Source organism: Mustela lutreola, chromosome 7 (assembly GCF_030435805.1).
Source record: "Mustela lutreola isolate mMusLut2 chromosome 7, mMusLut2.pri, whole genome shotgun sequence".
Classification (NCBI taxonomy): Eukaryota; Metazoa; Chordata; class Mammalia; order Carnivora; family Mustelidae; genus Mustela; species Mustela lutreola.
This window is the reverse complement of record NC_081296.1, coordinates 26,654,077-26,680,468: the sequence shown is the minus strand read 5'-3', so window position 1 is coordinate 26,680,468 and position 26,392 is coordinate 26,654,077. Positions and strand designations below refer to the sequence as shown.

General features: G+C 47.8%; 2 protein-coding genes across 4 annotated transcripts in view; one reads left to right on the top strand and one right to left on the bottom strand.

The window, feature by feature from the left end:
• Positions 1-26,392, bottom strand: part of ENTREP2 (endosomal transmembrane epsin interactor 2) — a 499,108-nt gene that overhangs the window by 405,082 nt on the left and 67,634 nt on the right. The gene's annotated exons all lie outside the window — the stretch shown is intronic.
• On the top strand, positions 16,348-24,341 carry LOC131835703 (syncytin-1-like). The gene is made up of 2 exons (XM_059180188.1): positions 16,348-16,912; positions 21,631-24,341. Exon 2 carries the CDS (start codon positions 22,129-22,131, stop codon positions 23,836-23,838), a length of 1,710 nt encoding a protein of 569 aa, XP_059036171.1. The 5' UTR covers positions 16,348-16,912; positions 21,631-22,128; the 3' UTR covers positions 23,839-24,341.

The window sequence follows — 26,392 nt, the reverse complement described above, 5'->3', positions numbered from 1 at the left end:
TCCTCTCTCTCTCTCTCTCTGCCTGCCTCTCTGCCTACTTGTGACCTCTGTCTGTCAAATACATACATATATACATACGTACATAAATAAATAAATAAATAGAATTATGGACCAGTATCTTTGATGAACACAGATGCAAAAATTCTCACCAAAATACTGGCCAATAGGATCCAACAGTACAGTAAAAGGATTATTCACTATGACAAAGTGGGATTTATTCCTGGGCTGCAAGGTTGGTTCAACATCCGCAAATCAATTAATGTGATACAATACATTAATAAAAGAAAGAATAATAACCATATGATACTCTCAATAGATGCTGAAAAAGCATTTGACAAAGTACAGCATCCCTTCCTGATTAAAACTCTTCAAAGTATAGGGATAGAGGGTACATTACTGAATATCATCAAAGCCATCTATGAAAAACCCACAGCAAATATCATTCTCAATGCAGAAAAACTGAGAGCTTTTCCACTTAGGTCAAGAACATGACAGGGATGTCCATTATCACCACTGCTATTCAACATAGTACTAGAGGTCCTAGCCTCAGCAATCAGACAACAAAAAGAAAGTAAATGTATCCAAATCAGCAAAGAAGTCAAACTATCACTCTTTGCAGATGATATGATACTTCATGTGGAAAACCAAAAAGACTCCACTCCAACCTGCTAGAACTTGTACAGGAATTCAGTAGTGTCAGGATATAAAATCAATGCACAGAAATCAGCTGCATTTCTATATACCAACAGCAATACAGAAGAAAGAGAAATTAAGGAGTAAATCCCATTTACAATTGCACCCAAAACCATAAGATACCTAAGAATAAACCTAACCAAAGAGGCAAAGAATCTATACTCAGAAAACTATAAAGTACTCATGAAAGAAATTGAGGAAGACAAAAAGAAATGGAAAAATGTTCCATGCTCATGGGTTGGAAGAACAAATATTGTGAAAATGTCTATACTACCTAAAGCAATGAACACGTTTAATGCAATTCCTATCAAAATCCCATCCATTTTTTCAAGGAAATGGAACAAATAATCCTAAAATTTATATGGAACCAGAAAAGACCTTGAATAGCCAGAGGAATGTTGAAAAAGAAAGCCAAAGTTGGTGGCACCTCAATTCCAGACTTCAAGCTCTATTACAAAGCTGTCATCATCAAGACAATATGGTACTGGCACAAAAACAGACATATAGATCAATGGAACAGAACAGAGAGCCCAGAAATAGACCCTCAACTCTACGGTCAACTAGACCATAATCTTTGACAAAGCAGAAAAAAATATCCAATGGAAAAAAGACAGTCTCTTCAACAAATGGTGTTGGGAAAATTGGACAGCCACATGCAGAAAAATGAAACTGGACCATTTCCTTACACTACACACAAAAATAGACTCAAAATGGACAAAAGACCTCAATGTGAGACAGGAATCCATCAAAATCCTTGAGGAGAACACAGACAGCAACCTCTTCAACTTCAGTCACAGCAACTTCTTCCTAGAAACATCGCCAAAGGCGAAAATGAACTACTGGGACTTCATCAAGATCAAAAGTTTTTGCACAGCAAAGGAAACAGTTAACAAAACCAAAGACAACTGACAGAATGGGAGAAGATATTTGCAAGTGACATATCAGATAAAGGGCTAGTATCCAAAATCTATAAAGAACATATAAAACTCAACCCCCCAAGAACAAATAATCCAATCAAGAAATGGACAGAGGACATGAACAGACAGCTCTGCAAAGAAGACATCCAGATGGTCAACAGACACATGAAAAAAGTACTCCACATCTTTCGCCATCAGGGAAATACAAATCAAAACCACAATGAGATACCACCTCACACCAGTCAGAATGACTAAAATAAACAAGTCAGGAAATGACAGATGCTGGCAAGGATGTGGAGGAAGGGGACCCCTCCTACACTGTTGATGAGAATGCAAGCTGGTGCAACCACTCTTGAAAACAGCATGAAGGTTCCTCAAAAGGTTGAAAATAGAGCTATCTTATGACCCAACAATCACACTACTTGGTATTTATCCTAAAGATACAAATGTAGTGATCCAAAGGGGCACCTGAATGTTTATAGCAGCAATGTCCACAATAGCCAAACTATGGAAAGAACCTAGATGTCCATCAACAGATGAATGGGTAAAGAAGATGTGGTATAGATATACAATGGAATACTATGCAGCCATCAAAAGAAATGAAATCTTTTCATTTGCAATGAAGTGGATGGAACTAGAGGGTATTATGCTGAGTGAAATAAGTCAATCAGAGAAAGACAATTACCATAAGATCTCCCAGATACGAAGAATTTGAGAGGTAACATGGGAAGTTTGGGGGGTAGGGAAAAAACGAAACAAGATAGGATTGGGAGGGAGACAAACCATAAGAAACTCTTAATCTCACAAAACAAACGGAGGGTTGCCGGGAGAAGTAGGGAAGGGAGAGGATGATTGGGTTATGGGCAGTGTGCTATGGTGAGTGCTGTAAAAAGTGTAAGCCTAATGATTCATAGACCCCTGGGGCTAATAATACATTATATGTTAATAAAAATTAAAAATTAAAAACAAAAACCAAACCAAACAAAAAAAGAATCTGCATTCAGCTCATTTCATGATCCCAGAGTCCTTAGATCGAGACTGTTGTGGTGCCTGGGTGGTTTAGTCAGTTAAGCATCTGCCTTTGGCTCAGGTCATGATCCCAGGGTCCTGGGATCGAGTCCTGAATTAGGCTCCCTGCTCACTGGGGACCCTGCTTCTCCCTTTCCCTCTGCTGCTCCCCCTGCTTGTGCTCACTTGCTCACTGTCAAATAAATAAAAATTTTTTTTAAAGTAGTAATAAGCACAACACTGGAATCTACTGAAAATCACTAAATTGTACTCTTTAGAATGGTTTATTTTGTTATGTGACTATCTTAATAATAAAACATAAAAATAACAGAATCATTTTAATCAGCCATGCTAGCGAAAAACAACTAAATGTCTTTTGATAATCTAGAGCAAAGGAAATTACAAAAATCATTGCCTTCTGAATAGGCAATCAAAGGATATATGGCAATATATTATAGAAGAAAAAGTATTACAGAGCTGTGCTATGCAATTCTCAAATTTTTTCAAATGTTATTTTTCTGGATCACATGATATATTTGATACATTTCAAAGCATTTGTTAAATTTATAACTTGTGATTTATTTTCTCATTCTAAGTAAATACCTACATTCATGATTAATTTGTATTTATAAGGTTGTTTTCTTTCTGTTAAAAGAACTATAAAAGTCAGGTCCCACAAAATCTATGGAGGAAGCAGAAAAACAGTAACTCTTCCTGGCCTCTTGTAGGAGAACGAATTGATCTAAACGACTGAAAAAGCAATCTGGCACTTTTAGAGACATTAAGATGCCCACTCCCCATGTCCCAGAAATTCCACTTCTAGGGATGGGCTTTGCCAGCGTGTCTGTACCTCAACATGGGGGACCCATGAGAGGACATTATCAGGATCCTACTTATAAAGGCAGAATACCAGAAACAAGCTGAATGGTCATTACAACACAATGCAGATGACCAGGATATATTCTCACAAAGCAATTCTAAACAGGTGGTAAATGAATCCACAAAACCTGGATGGATATGGAAAACAACACAAAATGCTACAAGCAATTTTCGGAATGATACATGCAGTTAATACCACTTATGTGATTTTTTAAAAAGATTTTATTTAGTTGAAAGAGAGAGAGAGAGCACAAGCAGCGGAGACAGGGAGAAGCAGACTCCGTGCTGATCAGGGAGCCCAAATCAGGGCTGGATCCCAGGACTCTGGGATCATGATCTGAGCTGAAGACAAACGCTTAACCGAATGAGCCACCCAGTTGCCCCAGTGTGTGATTTTTTTTTTTTTTTTTTTTGAAAGCACACGTACAGGTACTGCATGTTTGTTCTGCAGACAGAAATGAAATGAAAAAAGAAGGTTCTCTTTGGTTGTGAAAGGAACAGACAGGCTGGGGGAGGATACAAAAAAGATTATCACTGAATCTGTCATGTTTTCATTTTTTACAATTTTAAAAATATTGTGAAGAACGGACTCGAATACTTCAAAGTTCTGGCATCTAAATTCTGTGTTGCACATATAGGCCTATACTTAGGCTCATTCTCTGACCTTTTTTTCTCCAAATCTAAGCTGAGAATATTTACCTGAGTGGAAGAAATATTTGCATGTTTAAAAACAAAATGTATTGGGGCATCTGTGTGGCTCAGTGGTTAAGCCTCTGCCTTCGGCTCAGGTCATGATCTCAGGGTCCTGGGATGAGTCCTGCACCGGGTTCTCTGCTCAGCAAGGAGCCTGCTTCCCTCCCCCTTTTCTGCCTGCTTCTCTGCCTACTTGTGATCTCTGTCTGTCAAATAAATAAATAAAATCTTTAAAAAATCTTTAAAAAAAAAAAACATATTTGCCAACAAAGGGGGTAAAAACAGTCACAAGCAAATCAGGAAATGCTAACAATAATGCATTAACAGCTTTTATCTGTTGAATTGGAAACTTTGGCATTGCCTCGCCCCCATACCTGGCCCCCAGAGTCATACCCCAGGCTGACAAAAGTTTAGGAACATAAATTTTCCCTTAAGAAGCCTGGAAAACATGTATCTCCCTTGGCTGCAACAGTTCTCACCTGGCAATTTACCCTAATGAGATTCTCCTGAAGTTGTGCAGACTCTGATACAAAGACCCATGGTGCCAAGTCACCTTGTAGATAAAAAAAGAAACAACCAGAATGCCCAACAACGGATGGGGAAACAGGATCTGTGAACTAAACCATGACTCTGGAGCAGATGCGCAAGCAGACACACGCAAGGACGCGAAGTATTAAAAACTCTCTGTCACGGGGCACCTGGCTGACTCAGTCAGTAGAGCCTGCAACTCTTGATCTCGCGGTGGTGAGTTCAAGCCCTGCACTGGGTAGAGAAATTACATTAAAAAAAAAAAAAAAATTCACATATGTCAGGTGGGCTTCCTGAAGAAGTGGGGAGATGGGTTCATTTCGTCACAGGGTCTCTAAAGCAGCTTGCGTGGGGTGTCAGAGAATTTTCAAACTTCTCCCAAGTACACGGTCATGCCCCGCCCCCGCCCCCACCCCTGGCCCCGAACTTCGCAGATCTCTCCTGAAGGACCTGTGAACTGACCTGTGCGGGCAAATCACCACGCCCAAGTACACATCTAACGCCCAGCAGTTTCATTCAATCCCCCCAAAACCTTGCGAGGTAAACCGCTCTAATCGCGGTGTCACAGGGCGGAAGGGGCGCAGATGTCATCCACCAACGGGCACAGGGCAGTACGCAGGGGGACCCAGTTCCCACTCCGTCATCCCGCACCGCTGACTGTGGTCCTCCCCATCACCTCCAACCTGGGGGCATGCTGGCCGCGGTCAGTATCCAGGTGAGGACAACCCCTTATTCTAGCATTGTATAAGGTGCCAGCAATGCCGGCAGTCACGCTGCAGGAGAAAAGGTGTGCCACGGAAAAACGCTGACACACCGGGTAATGGGGCGCGCCGTCCAGGCTATGGAAAGGTTGAGATGTGAAAAATCTGCACATCCTGGAATCAACATACCTTTTGCATAATAAAATAGGAACACTGATTATTTGAGAGTTAGGAAATTTAGGGCAGGTGTTATGGCCTACCTGTACTTTCTAAATTTTCTACAGTCAACCGTATTACTGCTAAGACGAGCAAAAATGACAAGTAAACATTATTTCAAAAGGAAAATAAATGAAACAATTGGATTTACTGTGAAACTAAGGAAGTTTAAGCTTCAGGGCCCTAGCCTGTTTGTATTGGTGGTTTTGTATCATTTGGGAGAAAGAGGTCCCCAAACTGTACGTGCTTCAGGCCCATAAAACTATGATCTGCCTTACAACCAGCACACATGAAGCATCCAACAAGTCTGAGCTTCCTGCTTTAAAAGAGAGAGATGGAAATATTTTCAACATCGGTGAGGAAAAAAGCAAGCTTAAATCATCACACCCAGGCAAAAAATAAAACATAAAAAAATAAATCAGTATTCTCTCTCTTCCTTTCATAATTATCAATCCTGCTCTCTGCCCACAAAATTCAAACCTGGAAGCCCTACACCCAGTGTGTCATGGTATTGAGAGAGATGGGGCCTTTGGGAGGAGAAGAGGGCTAGATGAGATCATGAGGGCAGAGCCCCATGCCTTTATAAGATTCATGCCTTAAAAGAGGAAGAGAGAGTGCTCTCTCTCTACCAAATGAACACCAAGCAAGAAGGTGGCCATCTGAGAGACAGGAAGAGAGTCTCATCAGGAAATGACTCTGCCGACACCTTGATCTCAGCCTTTCAGCCTCCAAAAATGTGTGGTATTTTGTATGGCTGCCCCAGCTAATAATACAGCTGCTGCCCCTGTAATGATCATACTAGGTCATACACTCACCCCACTAATGAATCAGCAATTTAAGACACCACCTGTCCCCGTACCACTGAAGTTTCCTACATAAATGGTGAGCTCCAGTGTTTTATAAATGCTACAGGAATATGCACCCAAGGATTTTCTTTTCTCTGGAATCTGTCAGATTCTTTAGTGAGTCAGCCTCTTTTCATCTGCAATGAGATTTTCTTTTCAAATCCCACTTTAAACATTTCCTTTTGTGGGATGTCTTAGCCTTAAGTACTGAACCTTAAAGAAAAGTTGTTTTCCATTCACTGCCTTGTTTTAGATATGCATTCCTTGCCCTTTGAAAATGGCAAAAGAAAGGATCTCAGGGCCACCTGCTTTGAACTACCCAGTGGTAGAAGGGCCAACTGACAAACCCAGTTAGAATCCTGGCCCCAAGGACCTTAAAGCCACATGCAGCAGAACTCTCTGCCAGATAAACCATTAGGCTGAACATCACAATGTAAAGCTGCTAAAAGTTAAAGTGCTCTCTTTGAAAAGGAGTAACAAACCCTCAGGTTCCTCTAAACCTAGTTTGAAAAACCATTGGTCTGCCTTACCGTCAAGCAAGAAGCAAAGAAAATGTAGGATTCTTTCCCTCCGCAAAAGCTGGATCTCCTCTATTTCGTCCATAAGAGGAGGCAGAAATACACCTGGCATGATACGTACACCCTGCCATCCTACAGGGAAACTGCTCGACACACAGCTAGAGTCATGTGGGATGAACAGGCAATTCTCATTTTAGCAACACCTTTACATCAGTTATTCAAATACGGTGAATATTTACTCCAGTTTAAAAACACACAGCATGCCTCCTAGACCCTGCCTGCCTGTCCCTATTCCACAAGGAGCATTCCTACCCAAGCATAAACCCTCAGTTTAATGAGCACACACTCATCGTTGGCAGCACCTCCAAGTCTGTGTCCTAGTGTCTGAGGTCTGGCGGGGCCAAGATTTGGGGCACATTCATGTGATCGACATACATTTATGAAGTTCCTGATCAGTGCCTGGGTTTTGTCTTAGACAATCTGTGAATAAGACAAATGACAAGCTCACCTTTGTGGGGTTTACAACGTAGAGGGGAGATGTCCAAAGTAAGTAAGTTAAGCACACCAGAGAGTGATCAGTGCTCCAGGGTAAAAAGGAGAGCACTAAAGGGAGGAACGGGGGGGTGACAGGGAAGGCCTAGATTTTTATTTCTGCTTTTTTATAGTGGTAAAAAAACACCTCATATAAAATTTACAACCTTAACCATTTTTAAGGGTATGGTTCAGTAGTGTTCCATGCGTCGTTGTACAACAGAAACTCTACCCACTAAACAATGGCACGGTGCCCCTCCCGCAGCCCTAGGGGTCTCATGTTCATGCAATCATAGTGCATTTTTTGGTGACTGCTTTTTTTATTCAGTGTAATATCCCCAAGGTTCATCCATGTTGCATACGACATGGATGCCTTCCTTTTTAAGACTGCATAGTATTCCACTGTATGGGTATAACATTTCTCTATCAGTGCACACTTAGGTTGCTTCCACATCCTGACTTCTGCAAATGCAATTAACGTGCAAGGACAGACATCTCTTCAAGATCCTCTTACCAGGGAAGGCCTTGTTTTTAAGCAGAGCGGTCAAGGTGGTTCTCACTGAGAAGCTGGCATCTGAGGAAAACAAGCTGGTAAGAGAGAGAAGGAGCCATGGGAACATCTGGGGGCAAGGGGAGTGAGACAGGCCACAGCCAAGGTGCTGAGCTAGGAGCCTTCCAGTGTAGCGGGAACACCAGCGAGGGCCTGAGAAACTGTGGGTGGTGGGGAGCGAGCCCCAGAGTGTCGGGGAAGAAGAGATCTGTGTCAGAGGGGGCAGATCATACAAAAGGAAAACAGGACAAGAGCTCGGCAGGATCCCAAGCAGAGGCATGGCATGCCGATCTCCACGTTAAAGGAGCTGAGTAGCGAGCTGCGAGGCGCAGTCACCAGAAGAAAGCGACAGTGGCTTGGACTTGCTGTGGCAGTGGAGGCAGAGGCAAGCGGTCACATTCTGGTGAGCCTGATACTCCCATTAAAGGAGTTGGGGGATGTGGACAGAGAGTGAAGGATGACCCCAAGGGTGCTGCCGAACAGAGGGTAGCTGTCATCAGTAGGAGGAGGAAGGCTTCAGGGGAGCAGGTCAGGGTGGACATGCATGGGATCAGAGATGCCCGCTGACGTGCACCTCACAGACCCCCCCTTCTCTCCTGTCTCCATGGGAGTCACATGACTTCTCTTCTCGGCACTGTCTCCACCTCCTGGGTGGGTGAAAATTCCCAATTTCAAACTAATTCCTGTCACTCTGTGATCAGTAGCTATGCAAGGCATCCCTGCCTGTCTGGGACACCCCCCACAGATTTCTGTGAACTCAAAATCACCTATTTTCTGAAGATAGATTTCTTCAAAGCACAGGGCCATTTGGGCCAACATGAATGAAAAGAGTAAAGCATGGAGATTGAAAAATAACTTGCGGACACAGGTGTCTGGCACAACATTTTCACAGGTACTTTCAGTTCCCCCAAAAAGAGAGTCCCTCCTCGTTTCCATCAACCAGACCAAACGGACAGCACAATGTCACCCATGACCTTGACAAGGTTGCTGCTGTCCTTATTTTCTACCAAAGAACGACCCATCAATAGAAGTACAGTACAGGGTCATGGGGCACCTGGGTGGCTCAGCTGGTTAAGCGTCCAACTCTTGGTTTTGGCTCAGGTCATGATTACAGGGTTGTGAGATGGAGCCCCGTGGTGGGCTCCATGCTCAGCGGGGACTCTGCTTGAGATCCTCTCCCTCTGCTCCTCCCCCCACTCATGTTCTGTCTCACACAATCTCTCTCTAAATGAATGAATGAATGAATGAGTGAGTGAATTATGGAGTCAGCAGGAAAACTCACCTTAAAGTCTTCCTTCAGATTTTTGAAATGTTCTGACACCTGATTAAGGAACCCTAAGAATTCAAGATTAAGAAAGGACTTCCTGAAGTCTTGAATAATCAAGACACAATCCACACAACCAGCCTGGAAATCCTGACAGAGGGCGGGACACCCAGCCACACAATGCAGGGAGCTCAGTCAGGATGGGTCACACCTGAGTGCTGACTGGCAGCCCACCTCTTCTGGCAGTAAACAAGAGATCCTGTATACGGACATCTAAGACTTGCGGTGGGGTCCATATATCATGAATTTTAATGATGAATGCTTAAAACTGTGCATAGTACAACAGTCATCAGCATCTGTAACCTTGAAACACATAGACAACAGCAATCCAGTGGAGTAATCGGCCCCCAGCAAAGACGACATTAAATCCGTGTATCTGATGCTCAGGTCGCAGGTGTGCGTGTTCACAGTCCTGCGAAGGGCAGCAGAGCCAAAAAAGGACACCCCAAAATGTCACAGAAGACTCACGCCCCGCAGGATGGGTGTGCCCAGGTGAGCACGAGAGCACAGGGGATCAGAGAGTGACACAGGCTCGTCACTCCACCAAAAGCAAACATGTCCTGGGTCTGCCAACAGGCGACTTACAAAATCTATTAGAAATGAAAAAACTAGGAAGCAGAGAGGCCCGGGGCAGCTTCTCAGGCAGCATCTGAGAAAGCTGTGAAAATAAAACACCTCTTTTTTTTTTTTTTTTTTCCTGGTGTAGAATAAAACACTCTTGTCTGATTAAAAAAAAAAAAAGAAAGAAAAGAAAAGAAAACACCTGCAAGCTCATAGTTCTGCTGGCGCCTCTGCTGACTGGCACCGATGTCTCTGGCAGGTCTTCCAGCCCCTCACTTGGTGAGGGAGGACATCCCCAGAAAGAAGCGACTGGAATGAGTTAGCTGCCTGATCTGCGAAGGTGGCCATGTGCCTGGGTGAAACCTGAAATCAATAAACCCACCAAGGGTTTCAAATTCCAAAAGACCTCTCTCCTAAGGGCTCTCATTTCAAAAGATATATATATATTTATTTCACTCCAATATTAAAGTTTACCTTGAAGGCAACCTGCTTGGAGGAGTTCATCACAAGACTGTCCTCTTCTCCCCCTCCTTTCTCCTCTCCCTGTGAAGGAAGGGGACAGAGCAGGTGGCCTGTGGCTGCCCCCATCCACCCCCATCACAGGACAGAGATTTGGTGGGGCAGGGAAGTGAGTGTGCTGAGAGGTAAGAAGTGGTTAAAAACCCAAGGAGCTAAGCTGTGGGGTCCAGTACCCTTGGCTTCCCAGTTGGTATTATTCCTGACTGGCATCCAAGCTATTTTTATATATTGTATTAGGAATCTGAGAAAGAGAACAACAAAATACCTGGCTTGGCTTAATGGATATGTTAATTGGAGAAATTTAATCACTCTTCATTAATAAGTATATATCGTGATAGTAAACATGTTTCCCATTCCACATCAGATCAAATCTCATAATGGTCTATTTCAACACTAAATCTCCTCTCACATATGCCTTCCTTTCTTCACTGTCGATTTACTGAACACCTACTGTGTGCCAACCACTGGTCTAGGTACTGGAGTATAGCACTAATCAAAGCAGACAAGAACCCCTGTCTTTATAGAGCAGGAGCAGGCAACAAACAAAGAACAAAAACAACAAACAATAACTATAGCAAACAAGTGAATGTTTCAGAATGCCAGGCAGGGAAGCACAGTAGGAGGGAAACAGAGCAGGATGTGGGGATAAGAAGTGGGGAGGGACATTTAAATGGAGTGGTCAAGGTAGGCCTCCTCGTCCAAGGAAAGATCTGAACAACAGGAGGGATGAGCGATACTAATATCTCGGGCTTTGAAAAGCATTCCCAGCAGGGGGAACAGTCCTGATGTGAGCCTCAGTGAACACAGCAGAAGTCAATACAGCTGAAGGCAAAGAGGCAAGAAGGAGGTGACTGGGTGGCTGGGTAGGTCATCTAGGGCCCCGGAAGCCACTGCGGGGCACTGGGCTTTGATACAGAGAAGAGCGGGGAGCCCCTGGAAGGTACTAAGCAGGGAGGGATGTGACTCTCCTATGCTTTGAGGGGGAATCTCAAGCTGCAGATAGCATGTTGGGAGACTGGAGTGGAAGCAGGAGACCTCCAGAAAGTTCCCCCAGTGATACCTCAGGAGACTGGGGTCTGGAACCAAGAGGACAGTAGAGACAGTGCAGAGACATAGCTGAGTTCTGAATATATTTTGAAAGTAGGGTCGACAGTATTTGCCAATGGACTAGTCAGAGAGGAAAAAAGCAAAAAATCAAGGATACTTGGCCTGCTTGTCTGGAAGGAAGGAGCTGCCATGAGCTGTGATGGTGGGGACATCGGGAGGAGCAGTATGGGGAGACCAGGAGTTTCCTCTGGAGATGTTGAGCTTAAAATGTCAACCAGACAGCCAATCACGTTGGTCAGGTGGGCGGCCAGCTGCAGGAAGCTGGAAGCTCAGGGGAGGGACCTGAGCTGGAGCCAGAATTTGGGAGAAAACAATTAAACCATATATCACATAGCACCCAACGTGAGAAAGATTCCCGTTTCACAAAGCAGGCCAGATAACAGCCTCTCCTACATTCCTCTGGAGTATCAGTGAAGAAGACAGAGAAAAAGATGAGAACCAGAGCACCACACTCAATATCCGACTCAGGGAAGCAGGTAAATAGCTGATCATGAGGCCACGAGGCTGGTGGCCCTGGGCTGATGAGCCCCTGGCCAGGTGGAGCTCTGGAAAATGGCAGGAAGAAGCTGTGCTCTTCTCCTGTTGGTCCTAGACGCTTGTCCATGATGTTGACCCACAGCAGCCTCAGCGCCCTCCCATCCCTGCCCTCACCAGCTCCGACACACCCACCCCCACCATTCCCTACTCCCAAGACAGTACAGCCACTCTCCAACGACTGGAAAGAAGCCCAAGCCCTGTAGTGGATGATCTTTTGAGAGATGCAGCTCCTCCCTCAAACTGGGCACATGGGAACAGGACCCCAGTGTCAGTTCCTAGGTTGTGTTGTTTTCATCATTCTCCATGATCACAGAAGGGGCAGGACCTCTGGAAGACAGCCTGCTGGAAGCTGGGAGTTCACACCAAAACCAAGCCACCCCTCTGTTACCCACTGCTAAGGTCGCACCACTGTGGCCCACATGAGCCTTCTCAGGTCCTGCTGACTGATAAGCCCCTGGTCTAGCCTGAGCTCACCCCTGGTTCAAAGAGAAAGAGAGAGTACCCTGGAGATAGAGACAGTAATGGTGGGATCATCTATACCCAATGCCCAGCCCCAAACTCCACCCAAAACAAGAGAGTGAGATACAGAGAAGCACGGGGTCAGGAAACACCGCTGCTGAGCAGGCCTGAAGTATGTGAGGCAGCATCCCTGCCAAGCCTGGGGGTGCTGGGACAGATAAAGCCCCTCTTCCTAAGCTGCTATCAGGTCCTTAGGAGGATGGAGTGGGGGTGGGCCTCGCACAAGGGCTGGGCTTCAGGGAGACCTGGATGTCCGCTCAGTCCAGTGCAGGAGCAGGGCAGGGCACAGGAGGAGATGAGGTCAGCCAGCACCTGAAACCTCACCCTGAGCTAAGAGTCTGGCCCGGGGTGGGTGTGCAGAGTTGGGAGACAGAGCAGAGCTAAGGCCCAAGATGGTGGAGCTCAGAGACAGAGACCTCAGGCCACTTGATGGCGAGACGGATCCACCACACTCAGTGGAAACCATGCCTGCCCCGGTGCTCTGCCTCTCGCCTTCCTGGGACAGGTCCCACCACTTGGCAAGAACTGGCCCATTCAAAGGAAGACAACCAGCAAGGAATGGAAGCACGTCAGTGTCCATGCATGACAGAGAAGAGGCAGATAACACATCCCAGGTAGATTAGTTTGCTAGAGCTGCCGAAGAACCACAGACTAGGGGCTTCAACAACAAAGTTTATTGTTCCTCACAGTTCTGGAGGCTGAAAGTCCAAGATCAAGGTGCTTTTGGGATCCGCTTGAGGACTGTGTGGGAGAACCTGTTCCATGTCTCTCTCTATGCCTCACAGATGGCTGTCTCCTCCCTGTGCCTTCACACCATCTTCCCTGTGTCCCTGTCAGTGTCCACATTCCCCCTTTTATGTAGATGCCAATCAAAGGGGACTATGGCTCTCTCCAAAGATCTCACTTTACCTCAATTACTCCTGTAAAGACCCCATCTCCAAGTAAGGCCATGGTCTGAGATGATGGGGTTAGTGCTTCAACATACAAACTGGGGATGTGTTGGAGCAGGGAAATATAATTCAACCATAATAAGAGGGGGAAAAAAATCACCCTAAGACAGAAGTATTCAGGAGGGATGTGGACATTGTCATCACTTGCCAGCATCCGTTCCTTCCTCTCTCCAATGTAGGAACCTGTACTGGGGATGGATCCTGCTTGACAGAAGGGGGTGGCCTCACAGGTCCAAGCCAATCACCCAGTCTCTTCTGCTTTTGCCAGAGTCACTGATGTTGGATGGGCATACTCTAGGACCTTGAGCAAAGGTGGGTACAGGGCAGTCTTTGGCCACAGCGATCGATGGGTCAAGGAGTAGGCCATGGCTTAAGCTGGTCCATTTAGCAGAAAGTCCAAAACACTTGCTCATACCCAGGCCGTGTACGGGTATGAGGTCTTAACACTGCTATGGCCATTTTGCTACTGTGGGGCCAGAGCTGAGCCACAGAAGAGGACAGAGAACAAAGAGAAGAGCAGAAAAAAAAAAAAATCTAATCGCTAATGACTAGACCCACCTGAAGCTCGTCGTAACTGCAGCTATCAACAAATCAATGAAACAGAAACGCCAAGAAAATCTGACATAAAACCATCAGTGCAAAGTGTGTCCTGGTAAACGTCATCTTTAAGAAGGGAGAACTCCTCACTCTTGCTAGTAATTGGGGAAGCTCTGTCTCTGTATATTGGCAAAAACATTAAAGAGTAACAATACAGGCGCCTGGGTGGCTCAGTGGGTTAAGCTGCTGCCTTCGGCTCGGGTCATGATCTCAGGGTCGTGGGATCGAGTCCCTCATCGGGATCTCTGCTCAGGAGGAAGCCTGCTTCCCTCTCTCTCTCTCTGCCTGCCTCTCTGTCTGCTTGTGATCTCTCTCTGCCAAATAAATAAATAAAATCTTTTAAAAAAAAAAAAAAAAGAGTAACAGAACTAAGGGATTGTGAACATGTGGATGAAAAGGAACTGCCAAATGCCAGAGTGGACATGGAAATTCGGATGGCCTCTAGAACAATCTCCCCCATCCCGTCTGGCCCCCCCATCCCTGCCTCCCCTGAAGGTGTTTACACCCAAATGCCCTGCCTCTATGCCAAAGAGAGTTGGCAGAGGTGAGGAAGGTTAGGATCTTGAGATGGGATAATCACCCTGGGCTATATGGGCGGTACGTGGATGTAATCTCATGAGCCGCCTGAGCCCTTAGGAGCAGAGAGACTTTCCCCGCTGTACTCAAGAGACAGGAGGCAGAAGAGATCCAAGAAAGGCTCCAGCCTCTGTTACCGGCTCTGAAGATGGAGTTGGGGCCTCTAGCTAAGGAACGCAGTGGCCTCCAGAGGCTGGTAATGACCTTCACAGTCACAGTGGGGAGAAAAGGATCTCAGTCCTAGGGACACAAGAAACTGAATTCTGCTATAATCCAGAAGCAGCAAGGAAATGGATTCTCCCTGAGAGTCTCCAGGAAGGAGAGCAGCCTGTCTGGACCTTGGCTGTAACCCAGAGAGATGGGCAACGAACAGCCACCAAATAGTAGGACAATAAATCTGTGCTGTTTTAAGGCACCAAACATGTGGCAATGTGTCAGAGCAGCGGTAAAAAACAAAAACAAAAACAAACAAGCAAAAAAAAAAAAAAAAAAAAAAACCCCAAAGAGAGTTGCTTTAAAAAGGAGTACAACCACAGCTTGCCCAGCCAATGAGGCACATGTCCCCTGGCCAGCAAGCGCCCACCCAGGTCTATACATCCTAGAACAAATAGTCCTGTCCCTTAGAACTCTCTGCAGCGGTGGGAATGTCCCACACCTGTGCTGGCCACTATGCCAGCCACTAGCCACTTGGGGTTCTCAGGCCCTTGACAACTGGCTGGTGCAAGTGAGGAACTCTATTTTTAATTCCTTTAATCTTAGTTTACTTACCTTGGAATAGTCAAACATTCTGTGGTTCCTGTATTGGACAGCTGAGTCTAAAAGCAGAGGTTGTCAGAAGCACATGGGTGGCTCAGTCTGTGAAGTCTTCGGCTCAGGTAATGATCTCAGGGGTCCTGGGACTGAACCCTCCATGGGCTCCTTGCTCAGTGGGGAGTCTGTTTCTCCCTCTGCCCTTCCCCCCACTCATGCTCGGTCTCTTTCTCTCTCTCAAATAAATAAATAAAATCTTTTAAAAAAATAATAAAACAGAGGTTGTCAAACACTGCTGCATGTCAGAATTTTCTTGGAGAGATTTTTTAAATGCTGATGACCAGGGTGCCTCTCAGATCAATTAAATTAGAATACCTAGGGGTGGGACCTAGACATCAGCATTTTTTTAACTCTCCACGGGATTTCAAATATGCAGTTGAGTTTGAGACCCAGTGCCCCAGGGAAATGGTCACACAAAAGCACATGGAGGTAGATACACAAACGGAACCGTAGCTAAAATCCTCCATTTGCAACACTAAACAATGGAAAACTCTGAGGTTTCCATTCATGCAATGAAATGTTACATATGCAAGTTAAGGTCTACACGTACCAACATGGGTAAGTATCAAAAACAGAGCACTGTGTAAAAGAACACAGCACTGATGACTGACAACATGATATCATTTGTGTGAATTTTCAAATATACCAAACAGTGCTCTGTGTTGATTACAGACACATGGGCACCTAGTAGGTGTTGGGCTGGCAGGAAGGGCTACCAAAGATGGCGAAAATTCCCGCCACAAGACCTGAACTCGGACAGGAGAACAAAGGACCAAGATGGTGAAAGTTCCCGCCACACCACCTGAGCTCGGACAGGAGAACAAAGGACCAAGATGGCGAAAGTTCCCGCCACACCACCTGAGCTCGGACAGGAGAACAAAGGCCCAAGCAGGAACCTGAGACCCCCGCCCTGGGCTCCTGTGGACCAATGGGATCCCGATGAGCAGGAGGGATATCCAAATAAGGGAAACTTGCCAAAAGACCCCTGAGCTTTCCCCAAGACCCCTTAAAAGCCCCCTCCTCCCTGCCTTGGGCGCGACTTCCCCCACTCTGCTTTCCAGAGTTGCGGAACCTCGCCCGAGGGTGCCCACCTCCTCCCGGTGCAACTTTCTCGGCTCCCCTTCACCTGGGCCCTGAAACTTCACCGGAGAGAACCTTTAATAAACCTTGCCTTACACTCACTTTGCCTGGTGTTGTGTTTATCTCGTCGGAAAAACCTTACATTTGGCGCCGAAACCCGGGAGGAGATTGAGCCCCCACCCCAGTGGGGAGGCTCTCTCCTTTCCCTAGCCGGACTGGACCTGCCTTTCCGAACGCCACTTCTGAAGCCGTGGTGAGTTTCCCCGATTCTGCGCCCCCTTCCGGAAAGCCCTGCCTTAATCGCGGCCGCGTCAGGGCGGACCCCGCCGGTCACCAGGTGACCTCTGTGACTCCGAGAGGCTGGGAGACGTCCCTACCTCTACGGCAGTCGATACAGTTTTTCCTCAACCCAGTGGTGGACGAGGGGACGCCTTCCTCCAGCCCTCGGGTTGCCTGGCAACGAATCATGGGGACCTCCCAATCCAAATTCGATTCTAAAACACCCCTAGGGTGCCTGCTGGACAATCTTAAGACCCTGGAACTGGACCAGGACTTGCGTAGGCGACGTCTCATACATTATTGTACCGTCGCTTGGCCGCAATACCAATTAGACAATCGGTCCCAGTGGCCTCCGGAAGGCACATTTGACTATCAGATTCTCATGGACCTAGGCAACTTCTGCAAACGCCAGTGCAAATGGGTCGAGGTCCCTTATGTCCAGGCTTTCTGGACCCTGCGCTCTCGCCCCTCCCTCTGCTCTCACTGCTCCACCTCTCAGGTCCTCCTGGCCCGCTCCCCTCCCCCTACCCTGCCACCCACTGCTCCTAAAGACCTGGACCTCTCCTCCCCGTCTCTCCTCTCTGATTCTCCCCTCTCTGAACCTCCGGAGAGCTTTACCCACCCGCCGACGAGAGGGGCCCCGGCTCCTCTGCCTCCTCCTCCTTATCGCGATCCCCCACCCCAAGGCCCCTCTCTCCCTACGCCCCCTAATCCTCCCGCCGCTCCAATCACCCCCCTTTCGGTCCCTTCCACCCCCTCCACCCTTTCCACCCCTTCCACCTCGACTCCCGTCTCATCCCCTCAACCCCCAAAACCTGAGTCTGCTCCTGATGCGGCCCCCCCGGAACCTTCCCCTACATCCCCTCCAGCCTCCCCTCCCATCTCCACCCGCACTAGGGCTCGAAAACCCTCCCCTGAGTTAGTCTGCCCCCTAAGGGAGGTTGCTGGAGCTGAGGGAGTTGTTCGAGTTCATGCGCCCTTCTCTCTACAGGACCTTTCCCAAATTGAGAAGCGTTTGGGCTCCTTTTCGGCCAGTCCTGATAACTATATTAAAGAATTCCAATATCTGGCCCAAGCCTATGACCTCACCTGGCATGATTTACATGTGGTCCAGACCACCACCCTCACCACAGAGGAGAGGGAACGCATCCAGGCTGCTGCCCGGGAGCACGCAGACCAGGTCCATCTCACTGATGCTGCCATGCCAGTTGGGGCCCAGGCAGTCCCAGCCGTAGAACCAGGTTGGGATTATCAGGATGGCCAAGATGGCCGCCGGCGCCGCGACCGCATGGTCCAATGTCTCATAGCTGGCATGCGGGCAGCTTCTAATAAGGCCGTTAATTATGACAAGATCAGGGAGATTGTCCAGGCCCCTGACGAAAACCCCGCTATGTTTCTTAACCGATTGACTGAGGCCTTAACCCAGTACACTCGCTTGGATCCTGCCTCCCCTGCGGGGGCCACGGTACTGGCTACTCATTTTATTTCTCAATCGGCGCCGGATATACGGAAAAAGTTAAAGAAGGCTGAGGAGGGCCCTCAGACCCCCATTTCTGACTTGGTGAAAATGGCATTTAAGGTTTTTAATTCCCGTGAGGAGGCGGCTGAGCTTAAACGACAAGCCAGACTCCAGCAAAAGGTTCAGTTGCAGACCCAAGCCTTGGTAGCAGCCCTGCGGCCGGCCGGCTCTGGGAGCCAGCAGAGAGGGGCAACCAACCGCACCCCCCGGGGACCTGTTTCAAATGCGGGGCCGAGGGACACTGGGCTCGCCAGTGCCCCAATCCAAAGCCGCCAACTCGGCCTTGCCCTCAATGCCATTTGATGGGCCACTGGAAATCCGACTGCCCTAACCTCGGGGTATCTTCGGCGCCTCAACGTGGGGGACCCCCCGAGACAGTAAGTCCGGCCTTTCAACTGCTTGGATTGGAGGACGACTGACGAAGCCCAGACTCGGCCACCCGTCTCACCCAGGCCGAGCCCAGGGTTACGCTCCAGGTAGCGGGTAAGTCCATCTCTTTTTTGCTGGACACGGGGGCTACCTACTCTGTTCTGCCTTCCTACTCGGGAGTTACTCGAACCTCACCAATTACTGTTATGGGGATCGATGGGACCTCCTCCAACCCTAGGGTGACCCTTCCCCTTACCTGTAGCCTGGATGGGTTCCCTTTCTCCCACTCGTTCCTAGTCATTCCTTCCTGCCCGGTCCCTCTACTGGGTAGGGACATTCTCCGGAAACTGAGGGCAACTATCTGTCTCTCACCTTCTTCTCCTCCCTCCACCTCAACCCGTCTCATCTTACACCTCTCCACTCCCTCGACCCCCGCTCCAGATGACCTACCTACTGTAGACCCTCAGGTGTGGGACATCTCTGAGCCCATCATCGCTTCCCACCTTACCCCGGTTAAAGTACAGCTTAAGGATAACTCTAAGTTTCCGTCTCGAGCTCAGTTTCCTATTTCCTTAGCCCACCGCCGGGGCCTGAAACCTATCATAGAACGGCTTAAACGTCAGGGACTCCTGATCCCCATAAGTTCCCCCTGTAACACCCCATCCTCCCAGTACGCAGGCCCTCAGGGGCTTATCGACCGGTGCAAGACCTTAGGCTTATTAATGAGGCCGTGGTCCCCCTCCACCCAGTCGTTCCTAACCCCTACACCCTATTGTCTCGCGTTCCTCCAAACACCTCTCACTTCACTGTACTGGACCTAAAAGATGCCTTTTTCACTATCCCCCTGCACCCTGATTCTTACTTTCTCTTTGCCTTCACCTGGGAGGATCCCGACACACACGTTTCTGGACAACTAACTTGGACTGTCCTACCCCAGGGGTTCAGGGATAGCCCCCACATTTTCGGCCAGGCCTTGACTACAGATTTACAGCAGTGCGCCCTTAAGGCCAGCACTCTACTACAGTATGTGGATGACCTCCTCCTCTGTAGCCCCTCCCTCTCGGTCTCCCAAGACGACACTTCCACCCTACTTAATTTCCTGGGGGCCAAGGGATATCGAGTCACCCCCTCTAAAGCCCAATTGTGTGCCCCTTCGGTTACCTATCTGGGCATACTCCTGACTCCCACTTCTAAGTCCCTTACTGGGGACCGCATAAGACTCCTCCAAGAACTCCAACCTCCCCAAACGGCGGATGAGATACTATCTTTTCTTGGGTTGGTCGGGTTCTTTAGACATTGGATTCCAAATTTCTCTATCCTGGCCCGTCCTCTGTACCAGGCAGCTAAAGAGACCCCCCAGGGTCCCCTGACTGATCCCACTTCAATCCGTCAGTCATTCCTTAAGCTGAGAGACCGCCTTACCACCAGGCCAGTTTTAGCCCTACCTGATATCTCTAAACCGTTCCATCTCTACACCGATGAGCGCTCCGGCTCTGCCACCGGCCTCCTAACACAACAGGTGGGACCTACGCATAGGGCTATAGCCTACCTATCCAAGCAACTGGATGCCACCGCCCGGGGATGGCAACCTTGCCTCAGAGCCCTAGTGGCAGCCGCTTCTCTTACAAAGGAGGCCCTTAAACTTACCTTAGGGCAGCCTATCACGGTCTACTCTCCCCACCGACTCACAGACCTCCTTAGCCACCGATCTCTGGCCCATCTGACTCCTTCCCGTCTTCAACTATTCCATCTGCTATTTCTAGAAAACTCTTATATCTCTCTCTCTACCTCCCCCCGCTTAAACCCCGCGACTTTACTACCTATACCCTCACCCACCCCGGAACCTGTTCACTCCTGCCTACAACTTATAGAAGACCTCACTCCTCCCCATCCCGGTCTCTCTGATCAACCACTATCCAACCCTGACCGCGTGCTCTTCGTAGATGGCAGCTCCCTCCTGGCCTCAGATGGCCAGAGGCACGCTGCTTATGCTGTAGTCACTATGGATGCGGTATTAGAGACAGCTCCCCTCCCAATCGGAACCACTTCCCAGAAGGCTGAACTCGTAGCTCTCACCAGGGCATTACACCTGTCGAAGGGACAACGAGTCACCATTTACACTGACTCTAAATATGCCTACCTCATAACTCACACACACTCTGCTCTTTGGCAAGAACGGGGGTTCCTAACTACCAAGGGCACCCCTATAGCTAATGGACCCCTCATTGCCAAGTTGCTTGAGGCCCTTAGTCTGCCCACTGAGGTAGCAATTGTCCACTGCCGAGGCCACCAAACAACCAGGGATCTGGTCTCCCTGGGCAACAACAGGGCAGACTCAGTGGCCAGACAAACGGCCCTAAGTACCCCTGTGTCTCCTATCCTCTTTCTTAACACCCCTCACCAGCCTTCCTACTCTACAGAGGAAACACAAGCCCTCCAGGCACGGGGAGGAAAAATTGGAGATAAAGGGTGGATCTACATTCAGGACAGGATTGCCCTGCCAGGCAATCTGGCGCACACCCTAATTACTGACATCCACCGATCCCTCCATATTGGCCCAAAGGCTCTCCACCAATTTCTTCAGCCATTGTTCTATCATCCTTCCTTATCTAAAGTAATTGAAGTTGTCCACAGGGCTTGCACAACCTGTTCCGCTGTGAATTCACAAGGAGGAATCCGCAGACCCGGGCCTAACCATCAGCTCCGAGGGCATCAGCCCGGGGAAGACTGGCAACTGGACTTCACTCATATGCCTCGCCATAAAACCTTTCGCTACCTATTAACCTTGGTTGATACGTTCACAGGTTGGATCGAGGCATACCCTACGGCTCGAGAAACAGCAGATGTAGTGGCTACAATACTCATCGAGCACATCATCCCGAGGTTTGGATTGCCCCGGACCCTCCAGTCAGACAACGGACCTGCCTTCATCTCCAGTGTAACCCAGCAGGTAGCGGAGAGCCTCAACATAACCTGGAAACTTCACATCCCATACCACCCACAGTCATCGGGTAAGGTAGAAAGGGCCAACGGGCTGCTGAAAGCCCAACTCACCAAACTTACCCTAGAGACCCGTCTTTCCTGGCCCACACTTCTGCCCCTGGCTCTCACCAGACTCCGAGCTACGCCCCGCGGGCCTTCGGGCTTAAGCCCATTCGAATTACTATAAGGCCGGCCCTTTCTTATAAATCATAGCCTTCCGGCCATCTCCCCACCTCTTTTATCCTATTTACCTTATCTTACTCTCCTCCGAGCTCTCTTAAGGGCTCACGCTGACACTGTCATTCCAGCCCCTAACGACCATGCTTCTGAAGGGGGTATACGAGATCTATCCCCTGGGGACCAGGTCCTCCTCAAAAGCTTGCGGCCAGACTCCTTACAAACTCCGTGGACTGGGCCTTATACAGTTGTCCTTACCACCCCAACTGCTGCAAAACTGTTGGGGCACTCTGCATGGGTACATATCAACAATCTCAAGCGGGCACCCACAGAGACTAATTGGACCTCCCAGATGGCAGGCCCCACCAAACTCCGCTTGGTTAGGGCCCCTTCTCATATTCCTTCTAATCCAGACAAGCCAGGCGGAATCATGTGAGTCTAGCTGCATGAGGGGTTCAGGTACTTCTCGCCATTTTTCAGCCTTTACTTATATGCCTGCAACCTGCTACCGGGGAAAGGAACCGACAACCTGTACGTATGACCAGAAAACCTATTGGGTCTCCGACCTTGTGACAGCCAAACGAGGTATTGCCCCCTGCAACATCTACCCCAGGTCTGGAAAAGTGTGCTGGACCTATCTGGGTCAGGTCGGCCTCTCCGATGGGGGCGGGGTCCAGGACCAGGCTAGCCGTGAGCACATTAAAACAGCAGTCAGGGACATGACTAAACGACTCCAACCCCCCAACGACCTGGTCTATAAGGGCATTAATCTCGGTAGCATCCAAAAATCCCCTACCACTGAACAACTGACAGTGGCCCTCCTGAACTCTAGTTACAGCCTATGGCGTAATGTGTCGAAAAACGGTGACAGTGACTGCTGGATCTGTTTCCCTTTTTCAACACGTTCTAACATTGTAGGGATACCCCTCCCTATGGATTGGCCACTCCCCAACTCCACGACCACAAATAGCACGGTTCATATTGGCCCCATTGGGGAAAACATACCTATTATTAATGTGTCCTCCCCCCTCACCACGGCAGCTGCCAACATCACTAACTCCTCCCTCCCGTATTGTACTCCCTCGGGAATATTTCTCTCGTGCCCTCAGGGAATCTATCGCTGTCTGACCACTAACGACTCCCTGGGCTGTATATTCATCCTATTATCTCCTTCTACCACCATTTACTCTGAATCCCAGCTGCTATCCATCCTATTCCCCCAACACCGTGAAGAAAGGGCCGTCTTCCTCCCATTCATAATAGGGGCAGGGGTAGCCATAGGGGTGGCAACTGGGACAGCAGGGATAGGAACCTCCATAGACTTTTATTACAAACTCTCCCAGGCTCTGAATGATGATATGGAACGGGTTGCTGACTCCCTCACAGCCCTACAGACCCAGGTCACCAGCCTGGCAGCCTTAGCTCTACAGAACCGACGGGCCTTAGACCTTCTGACCGCCGAAAAAGGGGGGACCTGCCTATTCTTAAATGAAGAATGTTGTTACTTTGTTAACCAATCAGGTATAGTTACTTCCAAGATCAAAGAACTCAGGGATCGGATCCAAGCACGGCGGCGAGACACGTCCTCTTGGGGCCTGGACCCCTACAACTGGGTAACCTGGCTGCTCCCTCTGGCGGGACCTGTATGCATAATCCTCCTTCTAATCTCAGTTGCTCCCTGTCTTTTCCGGTACTTGCAGGGTCGCCTACAAGAACTTGCCCGAGTATCCGTCAATCAACTCCTCCTCCAGCCCTACTCTCGCCTGCCCACTTCCGACTACCCTTATGACGACGCCCCCTGTCAGCAGGAAGTAGCCAGAACCGAGTCGACGCCCCTGACACCATTATATTAAGCAAAAGGTCGGAATGTTGGGCTGGCAGGAAGGGCTACCAAAGATGGCGAAAATTCCCGCCACAAGACCTGAACTCGGACAGGAGAACAAAGGACCAAGATGGTGAAAGTTCCCGCCACACCACCTGAGCTCGGACAGGAGAACAAAGGACCAAGATGGCGAAAGTTCCCGCCACACCACCTGAGCTCGGACAGGAGAACAAAGGCCCAAGCAGGAACCTGAGACCCCCGCCCTGGGCTCCTGTGGACCAATGGGATCCCGATGAGCAGGAGGGATATCCAAATAAGGGAAACTTGCCAAAAGACCCCTGAGCTTTCCCCAAGACCCCTTAAAAGCCCCCTCCTCCCTGCCTTGGGCGCGACTTCCCCCACTCTGCTTTCCAGAGTTGCGGAACCTCGCCCGAGGGTGCCCACCTCCTCCCGGTGCAACTTTCTCGGCTCCCCTTCACCTGGGCCCTGAAACTTCACCGGAGAGAACCTTTAATAAACCTTGCCTTACACTCACTTTGCCTGGTGTTGTGTTTATCTCGTCGGAAAAACCTTACAGTAGGAAGAATAAAAGTGTGGATGGGGAGGACACACAGACTGCAAGATGGCGGCTACCCACTGAAAAGGGAGTAAAGATGAGGCAGTGGGAGTGGGGATGCTGGGGGACATGTAGAGAGAGATCCAACTGTCCAGAGCAATTTCTTTCCTTTAATAGGATTTGAAGCAAATATGGCAAAATGTTGGTGCCCGTTATATGTGGATGCTCTGACACAAGTGTGTGTTGTAGATTATTTTTCTCTACACTTTTCTGGTTACATTAAATTTTTCATCATAGCAAGAGACCAATAATTGACTCTCTAGGCAGAATGCATACAGCCCACAGAGGGCAGTACAGGGGAGGTGTCTCTCTGGTGGGGGTGGGGGATTGGCTGGACAATATTGTCTTGAGTGAAAAAGAAACTTATGCTTGGTAGGTTTTTCTACCTAAGAAGACCCAATGCTCTTCAAGAATGTAAGGAATGGGGCACCTGGCTGGCTGAGTCAGTAGAGCATGAGATTCTTGATCTCAGGGTCATGAGTTTGAGCCCCACACTGGATGTAGAGATAACTTTAGAAAAAAAAAAAAAAAGAAATTAAGGGGTAAACCAATTATGATCCCTTCTTTAAACACAAACAAAAACAAAACAAAAAACTACCGGACTACAAAATCTGGCCATGCATGAATCAACAACATGAGGAAGTAGGCATGTCCTTTAGTAAAGGAAACAGCCTGGGTGGAATATGTGGTACCAGGGACACTGGTGTGTACCGAACACACCTAAATATGGGACAAAGATGAAATACTGCAGGAAGTAGGATAGCAGAGAAGACAAATGCTACTAACTTGCTCTATGAACTTAACAGTCTAACTAGACCAAAAAAAGGGGGGGGGGGTGGATAATGAGATTAAAATGCCAGACAGTGTCCTAAGTACCTTATATTACAAATTATAATAATATATATAATTATAACATTATATCATAATATGCATTATAATAATAAATATAATAATAACTCATTTAATGTTCATGAAAACCTGTGAGAAAGATACAATTATCAGGACAATTGAACCACAGTGAGGTTCCATGGTTTGCCCAAGGTCAAGTGGCAGAGCTGGGATTTGAACCCAGACTGTTTAAGTGCCAGGGGTTAACCCCCATGCTATACTATTCTGTGAAATGAAGTATGTGTCTGCTAATTTCCACTGCACTGGTAACAGGCATTCAAGAATCACTGTGTACAACTGAACTAGTTTCTGAAAAAATGACTCCAACTACTTAAAAATTTTTACAACATTTTCTACTGGACTGTGAGGCATATTCATATTCTGTTTCTTGTTAAATTATAACAAAAATAAATCTAAATTTTAGTAATTATCCTTACAGTAAAATGTATATAAAACTCTCTATACACATACTCTCTATTTATATCCATAAACAGAGGGATGCCTGAAATGCTGTTCACCAGATGGCACAGTGATGGGTATTTGTTGGAGGTGGCATTTTGTATGTATGGTTTTTCTCCTTTATTTTTTTTATACCTATCTGTATTGCTTGAATGTTTGTAGTGGTATTCCTCATTTTTTACAACACAGTCTACACCAAATGTCCATGTAATGATATTTTGATAAGGCAAAGTAAGAAAGAAAAGACCAAAGTACCTCACATAGAAACATGGGGAAAAGGAAGAGCATATGGACATTAAGAAGGAGAACATATCCATAAAAATGATGTGTAGGATCAGAAAGGTCTTTTGAAGATTGCATCCTGGGTGGACTGCAAGCAGACAGAGCCTCCGCGAGCCAAGGGCAGAGAGCCCAGGAGAGAGCAGGCTGTGCTCGGAATGGACAGGATGAAAGGCAATGCACTTGGAGCTAGAAGGAATACCATGGAGACTAAAAATGTAAGTACAAAAGAGGAGTTCAGACTGAAGGAAACCAAGATCGGAACTTATACCCTGGAAAACCAAACTAGTGAGAGAGGGAAAAGCTTAGGAGATTCTATCAGAATGCAAAAACATAAAAGAAC

Coding starts and splice junctions, on each gene's coding strand:
- LOC131835703 (XM_059180188.1), top strand. CDS start 22,129: ATGCTTCTGAAGGGGGTATACGAGATCTATCCCCTGGGGACCAGGTCC.